Here is a 17266-nt window from a genome sequence, read left to right as displayed (position 1 = left end):
CTTAATCACATGTTATCCTTTAAATGTGAGAACACTCAGCCAAAAGTTTGTTGAGTATTCTCAAAGGAGGGAGTTGTTGGTGTCACTAAGCATAACCCTACGTAACTCGGGAGGGTGGAAGGCCACAAGAGTATGGAGCCTTCCTGGTTTTAGGCCTCAGCAGACAAGAGTCCCTCCATGTTTGAACTTTAATCGACCTAAAAGGCAGGTGTAACAGCCGTTATCAGTTGCAACAGTTCTAACTGGTCTAAAGCAGAAATAATGAGGCCTGTGCACCTTTAGCAGAAGGACAAGATAACTAGCAGAAGGAAAACTTACTAACGAGCTGCCGCGGCCAAGATTACTTAATGCACCTGCGCTTACGTAATTGCTACAGGGGGAGGAAGGAGGAGGAGGGAGGAGAAACGGGGGATTGCTAGTCAGTGAGAAAAGTTCTCATGGATATAAAGGAACAGACTGCTTGTTTTAGGTGTGCTTGATCTGAGTCAATCTCCCTGCACCGCTTTGAGATCTCAAATAAACTTGGTTTGCTTCTCCACCCTGGTGTGTTTATTGGCGTGGCACACCAGGCGACGGACCCCCCCGCTGTTGCTTGGCCTCAGGCAGTTATCTGCCGGCAACACCTCTGTGTGTGTGTATGTGGGGGTGAGTAAGTCCTGCTTGTGACAGACCCATCCCATGCTATCCTGAGCCTCTTCTGCTTCCCCTCAGCAGGTTGGAACCGGCCTCCATGATCTCTCAGTTCTGAGCCAGGCCATGGCATGCCTGATGGGTCTCACCACACCTCCCACCCCCACCTTTAGCCCTATTTCCCCACCCCATCACTTCCCTGGCTCCAGCCCCCATCCCGCTTCATTGGTTCCTGCCCACCTTCCTCCCCCCACAGCCTTCCCCAGGACAGATCCTGCCTTTTCACTCTCCCACCCTGCACCTGTTCTCACTCCTGCATTGCTCCTGAGACTGCAGTCAACTCAGGTCGCACCTCCCCCACACCACCTGAGGGGGGTCACTGAGTACACAGGAGATACAGGTGCCCTGCTCTGTGTGCTGGTGCCTGGCACCACAGCAGACAGGAGCAACAACAATTGCAGTGAAAAGCAGGCTCAGCTCCTGCAGGCCCAGGCTGGCGCATGCTCAGTCACCCAGTAGGGCGGGCCCATGGGCAGTCTAATCCATTCTAGGAGCTGGGACGGGGTGAAGCAGAATCTTCAGGGAATTAAAAAGACTCTACTGAGCATGTGCAAACTCAGATTCTCCAAAGACTTATAACTTGGCCAAATGTGGGTGGATTTTGATGGGGACAGCAAAAGGCACATCCCCTCCTCTAAGCCACCCTGCTGCTTGAGAGCGCTGGAGCATTGCAAAGAAACTGTTGTATAAAATAACCTGGCAAAACAATGGCTTTTGCCCTAGCCTCGTTCTTGGGAAAAGGCCAAATGGCTGAAACATTCCTCAAAAATGTCTGCCTGAGGCAGACGCCAGACCTGCCTGGAAAGTTTCAGCCTGAAGAGTTAAAGTTTTTCAAAGTTATAAGAAAGAAAAAACAAAGAGTTTTGCACTGGAAAGTGTCGGGGAACCTGGACAATAGGTGGTGCTACCAGATGATGCAGTCAACACCCAGCCCAGCCCCTCCATCACAACACAAGGGTGATGTCCACCTGGTAACCACCATCCCGTCCCTCATGGCACACATCATCATATCCATTCAGTCTGTTTATTCCCTCTTAGCCCATGGCCCACCTGGCCCCTGGCTCAATCTCTCTGCAGGCCGGGGATGGAGAACATGTGCTTCTCCATCTTGACAAAGGCCACCTTCTTCTCATAGTAGGCAGCCTCGTTGATGAAGGCTGGGTAGATGGTGGTGTTGCCCTCGTAAAGGATCTCCTCCCCGCTGAAGGTCTGGAAGATTGGGTCCCTGGGGTTCAAGGGGAGGAAATCCTTATCCTAAGGGTGGAACAGTTTGGTGATAGGCTGGGACTGGAGGTCCCCTGACAGCCAGCGGTCTTGCCCTGCTCCCTACAGCCCCTCCCCTGCTGGTTGAGGCCAAGATCCTCACTGTCCTGGAATTACCTTCTGGTAACCAAACATTTTATTAGACATGTGGCAAGACCCCATGCAGGTCACAGTGCCTTGTGATCTAAGCCCACCTCAACTCATATCCTGGCTGTCCAGTGTCACCCAGCCTGGTGCTGTATAGCTACAGTCTACAGCTCCCTTCCAAGATCATGAAATCAACTCCACTCACCCCATGCCTCAGAGTAAACCCAGCTTCACCCTGCTGAGCTCGGGGGCTAACTCTGGCACTGCCTTGCCATGGCGGAGCCTTTGGTGTCCAAGCCTCAGTTGTGCTAAGGCCCCTTTGTGCCACATAGTAGAAGAAACAGGAGCAGAGGTATCCCGGCTGCTCTAGAGCTGGTGTAAGAGCCCAGCTCCCAGCCCCCACTATGGGATAGACTGGGATGGGGGGGAGGGGTGCATTATGCTCTGGCTATTCTGTGCTCCCTGGGACCATGGAGAGCAAAGGATAGCTCACAGCAGCCCTTGGGCTGCTTTAACCCACACCAGGGGCCAGGCGCACAGCCCACAATGCAGGGCACAGAGGTGGTTTAAAGCCACTCCCCCCTACTCTGCCCTGAGCTCAGAGAAGGGCTGGGAGAGAATCCGGGCTGGTGAGTCAGTCCTTCTCATTGCCAGGTTGGCTTTGCGGGCATTCTGGAGCTACAGCTGTGATTTCTGCCTCCCAAAGAGAACAACAATGCAGGGGCTGGGACCACTCTATTCCCAGCCCACACCCACCTGCAGCTTGGGATGCACCATGGCTGAGATCTCTCCATCAGGGTAGCAGGGATAGTCCATGCGCCCAGTGATCTTGTACGCTTCGATTTCAAAGGCAGGGAACACTGTGCCTATGGGGCAAAGGGGGCTCAGAATGGGGGGGGGGACACTGCATAGGAAAGCTGCCCTGTCCTTCCCACCCCACCCCAGTTAATAACAGGCTCCCACCACTGTGGCTAGAGAGGAAGGTGACCCCCTCAAAGTACTGATATGGGAGGAGAGCCTCACCTAGGGTGACCAGATGTCCTGATTTTATAGGGACAGTCCTGATATATGAGGCTTTTTCTTATATAGAAGCCTATTACCCCCACCCCCGTCCTGATTTTTCACACTTGCTGTCTGGTCACCCTAGCCTCACCTATCCTTGGGGCCACTGCAGAGCAATGAATGTTGGGATAGCTCAATTCATCACCAGGGTGATGCCTGATGGGATAGCTCATGCCCCCTCTGGGGTAACTCACCCTTGTTAAAGAGTTCAATGAAGTCCAATGCGCAAGCTATGATGTCTCTCATCTGACTGAACAGGTCAGCTCTCACCACCTGCTGGGGCTGTGGCCCCAGCTCCAGCGCTGCAGGGAGACCACAAGGACTCGGTTACGGCTCAGCTACTGTGCCCTCTCCAGCGCTCCTCCCAAGAGCACGCTGCAAGAAGTCCCCCGAACATGCCCCAATGCCCATTGCTACCCCTGAGGCCCTGCCCAGCACCCACCACCTCCCTCAGTCACAGCTACATTCCAGGTGCCTGCTGAAATACCACCTCTGTCCTTTCATCCCACCCACCCCCAACCCCTACCTCACACACCCGGCCCTCACTGCTCTCAAGACACTCCCATGCATGGGACAGTGGAAAAGGCTCTGGATAGGGATGCAGAAGCCGTGGGGTCCATCCCTGCCTCTGCCACCAACCTCAGGAGTGACCTTGAACTCATCCCTCTCTGAAGGCACCTGAACAGGAGAGCATCAGCCCGACATGCTAAGCCTGGCTCAATCCCAGGGGTTGGGAAAACTTTAACCACCTCAGGGGTCAAACACCAAGGCGGGGGGTGAGCTAGAGAACCTAAAGGGGCAGTGTCAGCACAAGAATGAAGGGGGATCACTCAGCCATGAATAAACGCAGGCTGGAAATGAAAGGTGGGTTCTACCCATCAGAGCAATGAGGATCCGGATGAGCCTCCCAGTGGGTTGAGGGTCTGTGTATGGCAATTCCCCGCAATATCCTGGAGAAAACTTCATTCAAGGAAGTTTGACTTAATCTGATATGTTTAAGCACCTTAGGTGTTGCTTGTATTGAAATACAGATGTCTGTGTTTTATTGGGGGATGGCACGGAATGTCTCTTGGCGGGGCGGGACTAATGTAAACCCTGGGACACATTAGGCGCTTCAAAGGACTACTTGGAGCAATGGGCCAGGCAAGACTGGGCTTCTCAAGTGAAGTGATTCCCCAGGAAATCTCAAGGGGGAGGAGGATGCACACGTAACTTCTCTGGGCTATGCCAGGAGCTTCACCCTGATGATGGGAACTTTGTCTGCTGATCACTGGTTACATAAGGACAAGAGCAGAGAACCAAGCTGAAGGAAGGAGGGACACATGAATTCATGGAGGTGCTTGTTCTGAGCCCCCCCCCATTATTAACTGGTGAGAACAAAAACACCCATGGATGGAGTCTGAAGGACTGATTACCGAGCAGAACCATGGCAGGAGTCAGGGTGATTGCTGAGAAGTTTATTAGCAGTGGTTTAGATTTTCTCTGTTCTGCTTTCACCTTAGGAATAAATGTTCTTGCTTAGAAAAGCAGTGTGATGACTAATTAAGGTTAAGATGGAGCATGGTAAGTTTGTGAGCTGGTATGTGCGTCAGCAGGAATGTGGATTCAATGAACCAGGCAGGACTGGAGAAAGGATGGCTACTATCTTCAGACAGAGCACCTATGCAATGATCCTCAGTATGGGGATTGAACCCTTGGCCTCTATAGTCACAGCTAGAAGCCACTATGACAGTGTACCCCATAAGGCTTTATGGGGAGGTGCTCATAAATGTATGTATGATATAACTGAGATAGGGTTTTGCTACATATGCCATGTAACATATCTATGTAAAGGTTATGATCTACTGGTTATGTTCATCCTAGTTGTATGCAGGTACCATTTGTGTATTCAGAGTTATGAACATTGGCTGTATAATTGCTTGATTTATCAGTAGTCTTAGTCAGAACATTTGGTCACTTCTTGGGAAAGGAATGTGCAAATTAGGTGCTCAATCAGGGAGCACTTAACAGATAAAAGAGCTTGGAAGACTCCAGTCCTCATAAGAAGTCTACCTGAGGACATTCAAGGTAGCATGTGGGTAAAGGCCGCTACTTGCAAGTTCTGAGTCATGCATGGGCATGTGACTTGCTTGTGTGATTCCAAATCTCCATTTTGTGACTGGATTCTACACAGGGTGAGGAGGGGGTCTCCACCCACATGAGAAAGTCTATTTAAACCCCTGGGAGACCCCTCCATTTTGTCTTCAGCTGGCTAAAGAAGGAGCATCTCCACCCCCCAGAATAGTGGAAGGAAACTAGAACAAAGGACAGTGACTTCAAGGGGTATGAGTGATTGCTGGACCCAGGCTAAAAGGAGATTAGCCTGTAAAAGGCAGCATTCTGGAATTGGTTAGGATCTTATCTGTATTTAGTTTGATTAGACACAGATTTGCACATTTTATTTTATTTTGCTTGATAACTTACTTTGTTTTCTCTGTTACTACTTGGAACCACTTAAATCCTACTTTCTGTGTTTAATAAAATCACTTTTTACTTATTAATTAACTCAGAGTATGTATTAATAGCTGGGGGAGCAAACAGCTGAGCATATCGTTCTATCAGTGTTATAGAGGGCAAACAATTGATGAGTTTACCCTGCATAAGCTTTATACAGGGTAAAACGGATTTATTTGGGTTTAGACCCCATAGGGAGTTGGGCATCTGAGTGCTAAAGACAAGCACACTTCTGTTGGCTGCTTTCAGGTAAACCTGCAGCTTTGGGGCAGGTAATTGAGACCCTGGGTCTGTGTTGGAGCAGACGGGAGTGTCTGGCTCAGCAAAACAAGGTGCTGGAGTCCTGAGCTGGCAGGGAAAACAGGAATAGAAGTAGTCTTGCACATCGGGTGGCAGCTCCCAAGGGGGTTTCTATGATCCAACCCGTCACAGTGGCGTAGTCGAGCAGGTCTGTGCACAGCTGATTGCTTTGAGGTACTGGTTGTGATTTTAAGTGAGTTTTAAGTGTCGTGGCTGGAGAACAGACAAAGTGGTTACTGGTTTGTTATTTTCTGTTTGCTTATTTCGGGTAAGGGAAGTAGGAACAGAAAAGAAAGCAAAATAAGTAAGAAGGAAGATCAGAAGAAGCTATAACTACACAAGTTGCAAATTACCAGAAAGGCTGAACACTGGGCACTGTGAAAGTCTCTGTTAACTGAGGGTATGGCTACACTTGAAATTTCAAAGCGCTGCCGCGGCAGCGCTTTGAAGTGTGAGTGTGGTCGGAGCGCCAGCGCTGGGAGAGAGCTCTCCCAGCGCTGCACATAAACCTTACGGGTGTAGCTTGCAGCACTGGGAGCCGCGCTCCCAGCTCTGCGGCACTGATTACACTGAGGCTTTACAGCGCTGTATCTTGCAGCGATCAGGGGGGTGTTTTTTCACATCCCTGAGCGCGAAAGTTGCAGCACTGTAAAGTGCCAGTGTAGCCAAGGCCTAAGAATCCCCTGAGCTAAGTCCATCTCAGTTTCAGTGAACTGCAGATAGGTGTTGCACAATCTCTGTGTCTGTGCTGGAGCCGACTGGAGTGTCTAATTTAGCAAGACAGGAGTGGAGGGGTGCCTGTTCTGGCAGGAGGGGGTTCTCTGTGGTATCCCAGCTCATCGCGTGATCTAGTGATGATCTTAAGGGAAGACAAATAAAAATTGATGTACAGTTTGCCTGTGAAAAGGCCTCCCTGGAAAAAGAAAAGGCTGCTCACCAGCCTGGACTTAAGAGACAAAGCCGTTAAGACCCAGAAGCATGAACTGGCTGTAATAGAGTGAAAGAGGGGCACAGAGACATGTATCCTGGAGCTGGAAGTTGGGGTCCTGGTGACTGTGGCGGTGGGAACAAACCCCAAGGACTCTAGATGGAAGCAAACCCAACCTGAGTGAAAGTGGGAGGGATTTTGCTGGCCAGCGAAAGGTCTCTCACAGTGGGTAGCTGTGAGCCTACAGCTGGATCAGGGTCTCTTTCCCTTTTGGGGGACACAGGAGAGTCTGCCCCAAAGGGGAGCCCAGAAACAAATTTTAGGTATACTGCCTCCACCATGGCCAGTGACCAAGTCTCTGGCAGTAAGTTCAGGAGGAGGGTGTGATGTTGTGCAGTTTATATGGTTTTATAAAAATATAAGTGAATATAATGTAACTGGAATATGCTTCATGCAAAAGTTCTCTTGTAAGGTATCATTACCAAGCTTATAATGTACTGAGTGTGATCATCCTATTTGTATAAATGTACCACTCTTGTATCTGGGACTAGAAATATAAAATATAACTCTGAGGGCCTATTCTAATTATGCAAAGTGTGGGCCATTAATGGTGGCTTGGAATCTTAACGGTTCCCATCAGCCAGGACAATTAACTGGGGTTCTGTTTGCAAGCAAGACTTCCTGAGAGTCAGGCTGGGAGGAATGAAGGCTTGGGGTCTTAGAGTGACATGTGATCATGTCACATGAACTGGAATCCATCTTTAACTTGGTGCTTTTCCAGTGAGGGCGGGTGGAAACCCAAAGAGAGACATAGGATTCCTGCCTTATGCAAAAGATATATAAGGGGGTGGAACAGAACAAAGGGAGGCACTATTATGAAGAATCCTCTAGCTACCACCTAAGCTGGGATAAGATCTGTACCAGGGGAAAGAATTGTGCCCAGGCCTCAGTGTCTAATCTGAGAAAAAAATTACTGAAACATCTCTGAGGGTGAGATTATCTGTATTCAGTTTAATTAGACATAGATTTGCACATTTTATTTTATTTTGCTTAGTGACTTACTTTGTTCTGTCTGTTATTTCTTGGAACCACTTAAATCCTACTTTCTGTATATAATAAAATCACTTTTTACTTATTAACTAACTCAGAGTATGTCATACCTGGGGAAGCATACAACTATGCATATCTCTCTATCAGTGTTATAGAGGGCGAACAATTGATGAGTTTACCCTGCATAAGCTTTATACAGGGTAAAAAGGATTTATTTGGGTTTAGACCCCACTGGAAGTTGGGCATCTGAGTGCTAAAGACAAGCACACTTCTGTTAGCTGTTTTCAGGTAAACCTGCAGCTTTGGGACAAGTAATTGAGACCCTGGGTCTGTGTTGGAGCAGACGGGAGTGTTTGGCTCAGCAGGACAGGGTGCTGGAGTCCTGAGCTGGCAGGGAAAATAAGAGCAGGGGTAGTCTTTGCACATCGGGTGGCAGCTCCCAGGGCGGTTTCTGTGATCCAACCCATCACAGCCACTACAGTGTGAGCTACAGGAGGCAGCAGCCGCAGAAACCTGTATTTGTGTTCTGGACGCTAGAGGGTGATAGAGCCCCACACAGCATTACCGCACTCTGTCGAGCCACCCCCAATTCACCCCATTTGCCATGGGAGCCCCGAAGGAGCCAGTCTCAGAGCTGGGGCAGGCAGTGCCCTATGAGGGAGGAGATCAGGGTGGGGCTTAGCTGGGAGCAGCAGTGGGAGGGAGTGTGTCTCCCAGGACAAGGAGATGGGGAGCCATGGAAATGAGGGGAAGAGAGGACACTGGGAATGGAGGGAGCGAAGGCTTGGGGGTAAGTGACTAAGGGGCAGGGCTTGAGGGCTGGGGAGAAAAGGGCAGGGGTTAGTAGTGGGGGCAGAACTTGGGAGTCGAGGGATGGACTTGGGGATGGGGAGGTGGGCTTGAGGGTGCAGTGGGTGCTGGACATGGGCCACAGAGGGAAGGGGCGTGAAGCTCATGGAATGGTGATGGGGTGGTAAGGAGATGACATGATCAAGGACACGGTGGGGGGAAGCAGTGCTTGGTGCCAGAGGGGCATGGGAGGGTGGGCTCTGGGAGGTAGCCGAGCAATGCCATTCCCTGCCCTGGGACAGACTCGCTCACTCCACAGGGCTCTCCCTGCCCCCTGGCAGTGTCTGCTCCCTACCTAGCCCGGCTTTGGCCACCGAGTTGATGGAGTAAGTCTCCTCGCCTGGCAACTTGTACAGGTAGATGGGACAGGGGCTCCGTGTGTAGTGCATCTGGGGGAGAGAGAGAGGAGAGGGGTTAGGATGGGGGACCCTGGCCAAATGCAGGGCGAGTGGAGAAATCGGGGGCTGGCTCCACCTGGATGTAGTGGCACATGTGCATGGGCAGCAGGCTCTCCTCTGAGTCCACGATGAGGCAGGTGCCCATGCTGGCCGTGGTGTTGTGCAGGTCGAACATGAAGTCAAAGGCCTGGGCTGAGCCCTTGGGGCCGTAGGTCTGGTTGATCTCGCGAGCCAGGACCACCTCATAGGGCTCGTCCTCTGCCTCTGTGGAGCTGGGACAGGGAGAGACAAGTCATATGGAGTGACCAGGGCCCCTGGAACCAGGGAACGGCTCCAAGTAGGGCTCACCCTCCCCCAATGCCACTGGGAGCCTGCTCCCCTCCAGCTCACATTGGCGGCCCCAATCAGTGCCGTAATGAGGGCAAGGTGAGTGAGGCACTTGCCTTGGGCGCACAAAGCAGAGGGGTGCAGACAGATATTTATAACCCAAGCCATCTCCCCCCTGGCCCCACATGCAACCCCCCCCCCGAGTGTCCCCCGATCCCGACTTGCTCCTCCCCGCCTTCCTGGTCCTGGAGCAGGGCATCCCTGTCTCTCCCCTGCAGCTCCATGCTGCCTCCCTGCAGCAACTGCGGCTGCAGGGTCCTAGTGCCCCCCGTCCACATCAACTGCCAGGGCAAACTGACTCTGAGCCTGCCCTTCCACCTAAGACCCTTCCCTTTTCCGGAGGGACCCTCCACCAGCGTAGGGGGGCCCCCTACCTGCAGTCACCGCTCCTGCCCCATGCTGGGCAAGGAGGCAGCCCCATCTCTCATCCCCAGTGAGGCTACCGTCAGGGGCAACAGCCGGAGAGGAAGTGCACAGAGCACTCCCTGGCACCCACCACGGGGGAGGTGAGGGAGATTTCTGGACCTGAGAGGGGTCATAGGAGCACATGCAGTGACAGTGGTGGGGGTGAGTGTGCTGCTGGGGGGCAGGAAAGGGGGAATCCTCTCCCAGAACTTGCTGCTGCCAGCAGGGAAAGGGCTAGGGGGAGTCCTCCTCTCTGGCCCTTGTTCCAGAGAAGCCTGCCTGCACCCCAAACTCCTCCCCAGCCCTGCTTCACCCCAGAGCCCACACCCCCAGTCAGAGCTTTCACTCCCCCACCACGCCCTCAACCCTCTGCCTGAGCTCTGAGCCTCTCCAGCACCCCAAACACCTTATCCTCAGTCCCAGCAAAAGCCCCCATCTCCCACACTCTGAACCTCTCCTGAGCCCCTCCAGCACCCCAAACACCTCATCCCCAGTCCCAGACAGAGCTCTCACCCCCCCACTCCTACTCTCGCCCTGAGCCCCTCCCACACTCCAAACCCCTCATCTGCAGCCACAACCCACAGCCCTCACCCCTGCACCCCATCCCTCTGCACCCCTCCCATCCCCAAACTCCCTCCCAGAACCTGCACTCCCTCCCATCCCCAAACTCCCTCCCAGAGCCTGAACCTCAATCCCCTTCCCCAGCCTAGGACCTGCACCCCAGACCTCCTCCCTCACCCAAACTCCCTCCCAGAGCCTTGGACGGGTGGGGGGGGTGGAGTTTGGGGGGGGCAGAGTTTGGGCAGGGGCGAGTTCTGGGCACCACCAAAATTTCTACAAACCTGCCACTCCTGATCCTGCCCTGCAGACCTGAACTACCAGCATTGTCAGGACACGTGCTGATCCCTAGTGGCCACTGCTGATATCCAGCATCTCCCTCCTCTCTTAACCTGTGAGTCCCTCTCTGGATTGGAACTGAACTGGAACCAAAGACCATCTTGGAAGCAACATTACCAGCCCAAGCAGTTAAAAGTCATGAGTTAGACCCCGCAAAATCACAGGCTCTACTGCCGCCGCTTCATTCATTCTTCGGCAGCAATCCAGCGGCAGGTCCTTCCCTCCGAGAGGGACTGAGGGACCCGCTGCCAAATTGCTGCCGAAGAGCCGGCCCTGGGGAAGGGCGCAATTTTATATTCTTGCCTTGGGTGCAAAAATACCTAGTACTGCTCTGGCCCCAATCATGATGTGGGAAAGGTTCCAGGGGGTCAGTGTGAGGGGTGGAGGATCCCTCTGGGGCAGGATCCCGGGCGGGGGGGGAGTAGTGTGAGTGAAGAGGGGTTCCATGGGGGGTGCAGTGTGAGGGGAAGCCTATCCACTGATGAGGGGCATGTGATCCGTCACCCACACCATGCTTTCTCATGGACTACGAAGCCCCAGCTCACGGAAGATCCCTCGGCTTCCCACCACCCCCTGGGATAGCAGTGCAGAGTGTTGAATACTGGGATAACTCATCCCAACCCTGGGAACTCATGCAGAAGGATGCATCAAGGGAAACCTTACCCATCACTGGAAGCCTCTCCACAGTGATGCATCACGGGATAAGTTTCCCTCCCACCCACTCCCTGAGAACCAGTGCAAAACAGTGCATCATGCTGGGACAACCCCCCCACCCTAGGGACCAGTGCAGACCACTGCAAGCGGGGACAGCTCTCACCACCACTCTGGGGACCAGTGCAGAGCATTGCATCCTGGAACAGCTCTCCCCTGGGGACCAGTGAAGAGTGCTGCATGCTGGGACAGCTCTTCTTACCACCCTGGGGATCAGTGCAGAGTGGTGCATGCTGGGGCAGCTCACCTGAGAAACTCGGTGGTGAAGGTGCGGTTCAGGTCCTGTCCCACGTAACGCACACACTTCTCAATGGCACGTGGGTTGCCCAGGAAGGGCGTGACGGCAAAGCTGCTACGCTGCAGCTCCATGGGATCCCGCAGCCAGTGCTTGGCCAGGTAGATGCCTGACATCTCATTACCGTGGGTGCCCCCACACACCGCCACACAGCTCAAGGGCTTGAGACGACAAGAGGCTGCCATTTCTGCGGCTGCTCTGCTCCTGTTGGAGGGGGAAGAACAGAGAATGCTGCTCAGGTCAGAGCCCACATGGGATCTTCCCCATCCAGTGGCTCTTCTGATGTCATCTCCACTGGCCTCGCCTTTGGTGGTGGTGGTGGTGGTGGGGTTGCGGCCCCCCCCCCACCCGCCACCCCCCGGCAACTGTAGGAGACTGATGCCCAGAAGCCAGGTGGGATGCCCTCTGCTACAGTCACTCTCCAGCTGGAGGCACTACTGGAATCTTCCCCCATCAGTATCTACTGGGGCTTCCTCAGCCAGAGGAGTGCGGAACCCATCCCTGTCTCCACGCCTCTGTGAATGGCTTCCTTTCAGCGGGGTAGGCATTACTTGGGCTTCCCCTTGCTCAGACAACGGACGGTGCCCTGCTCTTCTTGGGAATCTGCTGGGGCAGTGCCCATGCCAGGCTTCACAGCGCATGGCAGGGGCATTGGGCTGGTCTCCCTGGCTTTCAGCAGGTGCACTTGCCACAGCAGGCTCTCCAAAGGCTGGAACCTATGACACAGGGCAATTGGCCCTTTAAGAGGGAGTGGGGTTTTGGAGCACTTGTGATGGCTTCCCTGCTGCCAAGGGGGATCCCTGCTCCTCTTAAAGGGCCAGTCACTCTGTGATACCCAGGCAGTCGCACTTACTCTCAGGCAGGTGTGGAAGAACCTCAGGACGATCCAGATGGGGACAGAATCCTCAGCAGGATGCTGGAGCCAATGGGTTATAAGAAGAACACATGCCACTGGCAGGAAGCCAAATCTGCCAAGGTCACCAAAAAGAAAAGCCTACAAGGATGGGGAGGAGTTTCCAGGCACTGAGGGCAGAGATTGGCCTTCCACCATTCCCTCCTGTGCCTCCTTTCCCTGGGGGCATAGGGCTGAGGAACAGCAAGACTGGCTCCAACCCACACCTCATCTAGCCCAGCATCTTGATTCGTACAATAGCCAGCCCCAGCTGTTTCACATGCAAGAAATGCTGCAGTTGCGGGATCACCAGCCCCCCAGAGAAAGGTCACTTTTTCCCCTAGTCATTAGAGGCTGCAGGTTGTGCCTTGAAGCATGAGGGTTTAAAGTCCTTACATAACCCTAGCTTATTCCTTGAACATGTATCCTAACTCTGCATGGTCTTGTTTTCCTCCAAAAAGACTGTCTTTATTGGAAATCCTGCTAAACACCAGCAATACCTTGTGGCAATGAGTTGTGCAGGCTGATTGGGCGTGGGCCACAAAGGCATTTCCTCTGATCAGTTGGCTCCATTCCACGGCGCAGCCCCTTCTTTTTGCCAGGTGGGGGCAAGGTGACAGTGAGTGAAACAGGCTAGAAATGGTCCAGGCAAAGGCATATCCTGGGAGTGCTGAACACTCACCTCTCGGGCAGCCGATAAAGGTCCCAGCCCACCTGCTGGCTGGGGGTGTATGTTAAGAAAGACCCCTCGGCTCCGATCCTGTTCACTGCCGGTCGAGGGCCATCAATAACAATTCCTCCTCAGGGCTCCCAGATATGAGAATCTGCTCATGGTGCAAGCCATGGAGCCTCTTAGTGTTTAATATTTACCTCCCGCTGTTGGGACTTGGATGAATTATTCCCTAAAGCTTGCAGTGACCTCTGCACTGAGGCCTCCCTCATGGCCTCCAGCCCGGAGACCTGCTGCACCTCCGCTGTTGGTGGGGGCAGTCCATCCCCAGATCACAGGCATCTCAGGGGCCCAGATGCTGGATGTACAGTCCCCAGGAAATGAAGGCAAACCCCAGGCCTTGGGAAGGGTGAGGGGAACCCTGAGGGGTTTGGGGAGCACTGTCTGGATTCCTCTGGCTCCATATACCAGGGTCCAAGGGACAGGGCCCCAGCGGGTGTACATCCGTATCGCTCCACTGGAGTCAGTGCTCATTTACACCCACTGAGGATCAGGCCCCACATGCTTATCTAAAGCCTGCCCAGATCTCTCAGTGCCTCTCCTGCGCCCTGCATTCTCTCCCAGCCTGCCCCACACAGGGAGATCGGTGTGTGTGTGTGTGGAATTATCAGCTGGCAGTGGTGGGAGCTGGTAGAATAGACAGGAAATCCCTGCAAGCTTGATTTCAGCCCCCTGGTGTTCCTGCCCTAGTGCCTCCTGCCCCGCCCCTCCACTGTCCACTGGCCCCCTTGCTGATCCGCTCTTGTCCCTCACTACTCCAGGTGGAGCACCACACCAACTCTTCTAATGCAGCTTAGGCCTGACCTGCAGCCACCCCGCGCCAGTTATCCAAGCCCTGCCCCCTGCAGCTGTGCCAATGCCCCTCAATCCTGGCTCACAGCCCCCCTGCTGCCTTGGGCTCCTCCTGCTCTGCTGAAGGCCCACCATCCTGACCCCCTGATTTCTTTCCAAAGTGGGAGTGGCACTAAGCTCGTTGTGACGGCGGGGACAAGCCAGCCGGGAACTGGGCTGCAGCTGCCCAGAGAAAGCATGACGCAGCAGGTCTAAGGGCCCCAAGGCCGCCTCTGGCCCCGAGGGCATGGAAGACCTTAAGCAGAGCCGTATCTAGTATTTTTATGCCCGAGGTAAGAATATAAAATTATGCCCTCCCCCAAGGCCAGCTCTTCTGCAGCAATTCGGCAGCGGGTCCCTCAGTCCCTCTCGGAGGGAAGGGCCTGCTGCCGAATTGCCGTCGAAGAATGAATGAAGAGGCAGTGGTAGATCCTGTGATTTTGGGGGTCTAACTCATGATTTTTGACTGCTTGGGCTGGTAATGTTGCTTCCAAGATGTTCTTTGGTTTCAGTTCAGTTCTAATCCAGAGAGGGACTCATAGGTTAAGAGAGGAGGGAGGGGCTGGATATCAGCAGTGGCCACTAGGGATCAGCACGTGTCCTGACAATGCTGGTAGTTCAGGTCTGCAGGGCAGGATCAGGAGTGGCAGGTTTGTAGAAATTTTGGTGGTGCCCAGAACCCACCCCTGCCCAAACTCCGCCCTCCCAAATTCCACCCCACCCCGTCCAAGGCTCTGGGAGGGAGTTTGGGTGAGAAAGGAGGTCTGGGGTGTAGGCCCTAGGCTGGGGAAGGGGATTGGGGTGCAGGTTCTGGGAGGGAGTTTGGGGATGGGAGGGGTGCAGAGAGATGGGGTGCAGGGTTGAGGGCTGTGAATTGTGGCTGAAGATGAGGGGTTTGGAGTGTGGGGGGGCTCAGGGTGAGAGTAGGAGGGAGGGCTCTCTCTGGGCCTGGGAGGTTTGGGGTGTGGGAGGGGCTCAGGGCAAGAGCAGGAGTGTGGGGGGTGAGAGCTCTGACTGGGACTGGGGATAAGGTGTTTGGGGTGCTGGAGGGGCTCAGGGGTTGGGCAGAGGGTTGAGGGTGTGATGGGGGGGTGAAAACTCTGACTGAGGGTGTGGGCTCTGAGGTGGGGCAGGGCTGGGGATGAGTTTGGGGTGCAGGCAGACTTCTCTGGGACAAGTATCAGAGGGGTAGCCATGTTTGTCTGGATCTGTAAAAGCAGCAGAGAATCCTGTGGCACCTTATAGACTAACAGACGTTTTGGAGCATGAGCTTTTGTGGGTGAATACCCACTTCTTCAGATGCACCTGAGGAAGTGGGTATTCACCCACGAAAGCTTATGCTCCAAAAGGTCTGTTAGTCTGTGAGGTGCCACAGGATTCTCTGCTGCTTCTCTGGAACAGGGGCCAGAGAGCAGGACTTCGCCCAGCCCTATCCCTGCTGGCAGCAGCGAGCTCTTGGGGGAGGAGCCCCCCTTGCTGGGGGGTTCTGTGTGCACCTTCTCCCCTGCTGTTGCCCCTGACTGTAGCCTCACTGGGGGTGAGGGATGGGGCTGCCTCCTTGCCCAGCATGGGGCAGGAGCGGTGACTGCAGGCAGGGGGCCCCCCTACGCTGGTGGAGGGTCCCGCCGGAAAAGGGAAGGGTCTTAGGTGGAAGGGCAGGCTCAGAGTCAGTTTGCCCTGGCAGCTGATGTGGATGCGGGGCACTAGGACCCTGCGGCAGCAGTTACTGCAGGGAGGCAGCATGGAGCTGCAAGGGAGAGACAGGGAGGCTCTGCACCAGGGCCGGGAAGGCTAGGGGTTGGGGGGAGCAAGTTGAGGCTGGGGGACACTCAGGGGAGGTGTGGGGGGCAGCAGGTGGGACCGGGGGGAGATGACCTTGGTTATAAATATCTCCATGTCAGCGGCTTTTTTTTTTCTCCACCGCTTTCTGCGCCCCTTGGCTTTGTGCGCCCTGGGCAAGTGCCTCACTCGTCTGGTCCTTGTTATGGCACTGACCTTAAGGGCTGCTGCACAGCTATAACGGGGCAGGGAAAACAGGAGAAGGCCAGAGGGAAACTCCACCCAGGAGCTTAATGGGAGCCAGCGGGTGTCTAGAGCCAGACTCACTGCTATGGCCTCGGCTCCCCAAGCAAGTGCTTGTTGCGGTGCTGGCCTCCAACCTGCCCCCTGGTGGCCCTGAGGGTGCTCCCTCCATTCTACCAATCAGTTACTCACAGCAGAGTACCTCAAGCAGAGGGAGGTCTGATGTATTAGCTGTTGGAGTGAGTCTAAACCTCTCTTCCTTAGTGTCCCTATAAAGGCTCAGTTAGGCCACATCTCCCTCTTCCAGGAATCACAAGCCCAGCCCCTGGAGCTGGGTTGGTACAAACCAGGCAGGTTCCTCTCATGGGATAGGATTGGGGCCAGGCTGGGTGCCCGGGGAATCCCTCTCATTGTGCCCACTCTCTTTAAACTGCACTCTGGTAGCTTTGCAGGCCCCGGTGCTCCTTACTCAATGAGCTGCCAACCAGCCACTTCGATGGTTAATCACTACAGGTGGCCTGAGTTGGGATTGTTCTCTCTAATGAAGCCAGCCTTGGCTAGACTGGGCCCCTTCTTCCTTAAAGGAATTGCTCCCTTGTACTAAGACCCGGTGGTGTCCAGCTCTTCCCACACTCTATTCCAGCCCCTGGAGTTGTGTTGTTTATATTCAAGAGTAATCCATGATTCTGAACAGTAAGTCACTGCTAGTAACTGTGTGAGATACGTAGTTAACACATAGACAGGAACACCACAGGCATCCAGTTGAGAGGGACCTAGCAGTCAGTGCCTACAGTTCCTTCTCCCCCTCCCACTGATGGTGCCCATGCTCCCTGGAAGATGAGGCACAGTCATCCACTTTGGCGACTGCACTGTGACTGTCTTCCTTCCACACAGGGAGTGAGCTCACCCAGGCTGCAGTGCCACAAAACAGCCACTATCCTTGGTGCTAAGGCGACAGAGACATTTAAAGGGTCAG

At 54.1% G+C, this 17266-nt stretch overlaps 1 protein-coding gene across 1 annotated transcript; it reads right to left on the bottom strand.

Moving 5' to 3' along the window:
• Positions 1-1752: 1752 nt before the first annotated feature.
• Positions 1753-12000, bottom strand: ACY3 (aminoacylase 3). Its single transcript, XM_030560998.1, has 6 exons — positions 11768-12000; positions 9197-9392; positions 9018-9111; positions 3297-3404; positions 2797-2906; positions 1753-1944 (listed from the first exon to the last, which is right to left on the bottom strand). Exons 1-6 carry the CDS (start codon positions 11998-12000, stop codon positions 1753-1755), a joined length of 933 nt encoding a protein of 310 aa, XP_030416858.1.
• Positions 12001-17266: the final 5266 nt, after the last annotated feature.

Source organism: Gopherus evgoodei, chromosome 4, assembly GCF_007399415.2.
Source record: "Gopherus evgoodei ecotype Sinaloan lineage chromosome 4, rGopEvg1_v1.p, whole genome shotgun sequence".
NCBI lineage: Eukaryota > Metazoa > Chordata > Testudines > Testudinidae > Gopherus > Gopherus evgoodei.
Note: the sequence above shows the minus strand (reverse complement) of the source record. Positions and strands in the feature narration are given on the sequence as shown.

Bases quoted from the DNA above. Each gene is read 5' to 3' on its own strand.
- ACY3 (XM_030560998.1), bottom strand. From the start codon at position 12,000: ATGGCAGCCTCTTGTCGTCTCAAGCCCTTGAGCTGTGTGGCGGTGTGT. The intron at 9,393-11,767 runs GTGAGCTGCCCC...TCCCTGTCCCAG, and splicing joins TTCACCACCGAGTTTCTCAG to CTCCACAGAGGCAGAGGACG. The intron at 2,907-3,296 runs GTGAGTTACCCC...TTTGCCCCATAG, and splicing joins CATTGAACTCTTTAACAAGG to GCACAGTGTTCCCTGCCTTT.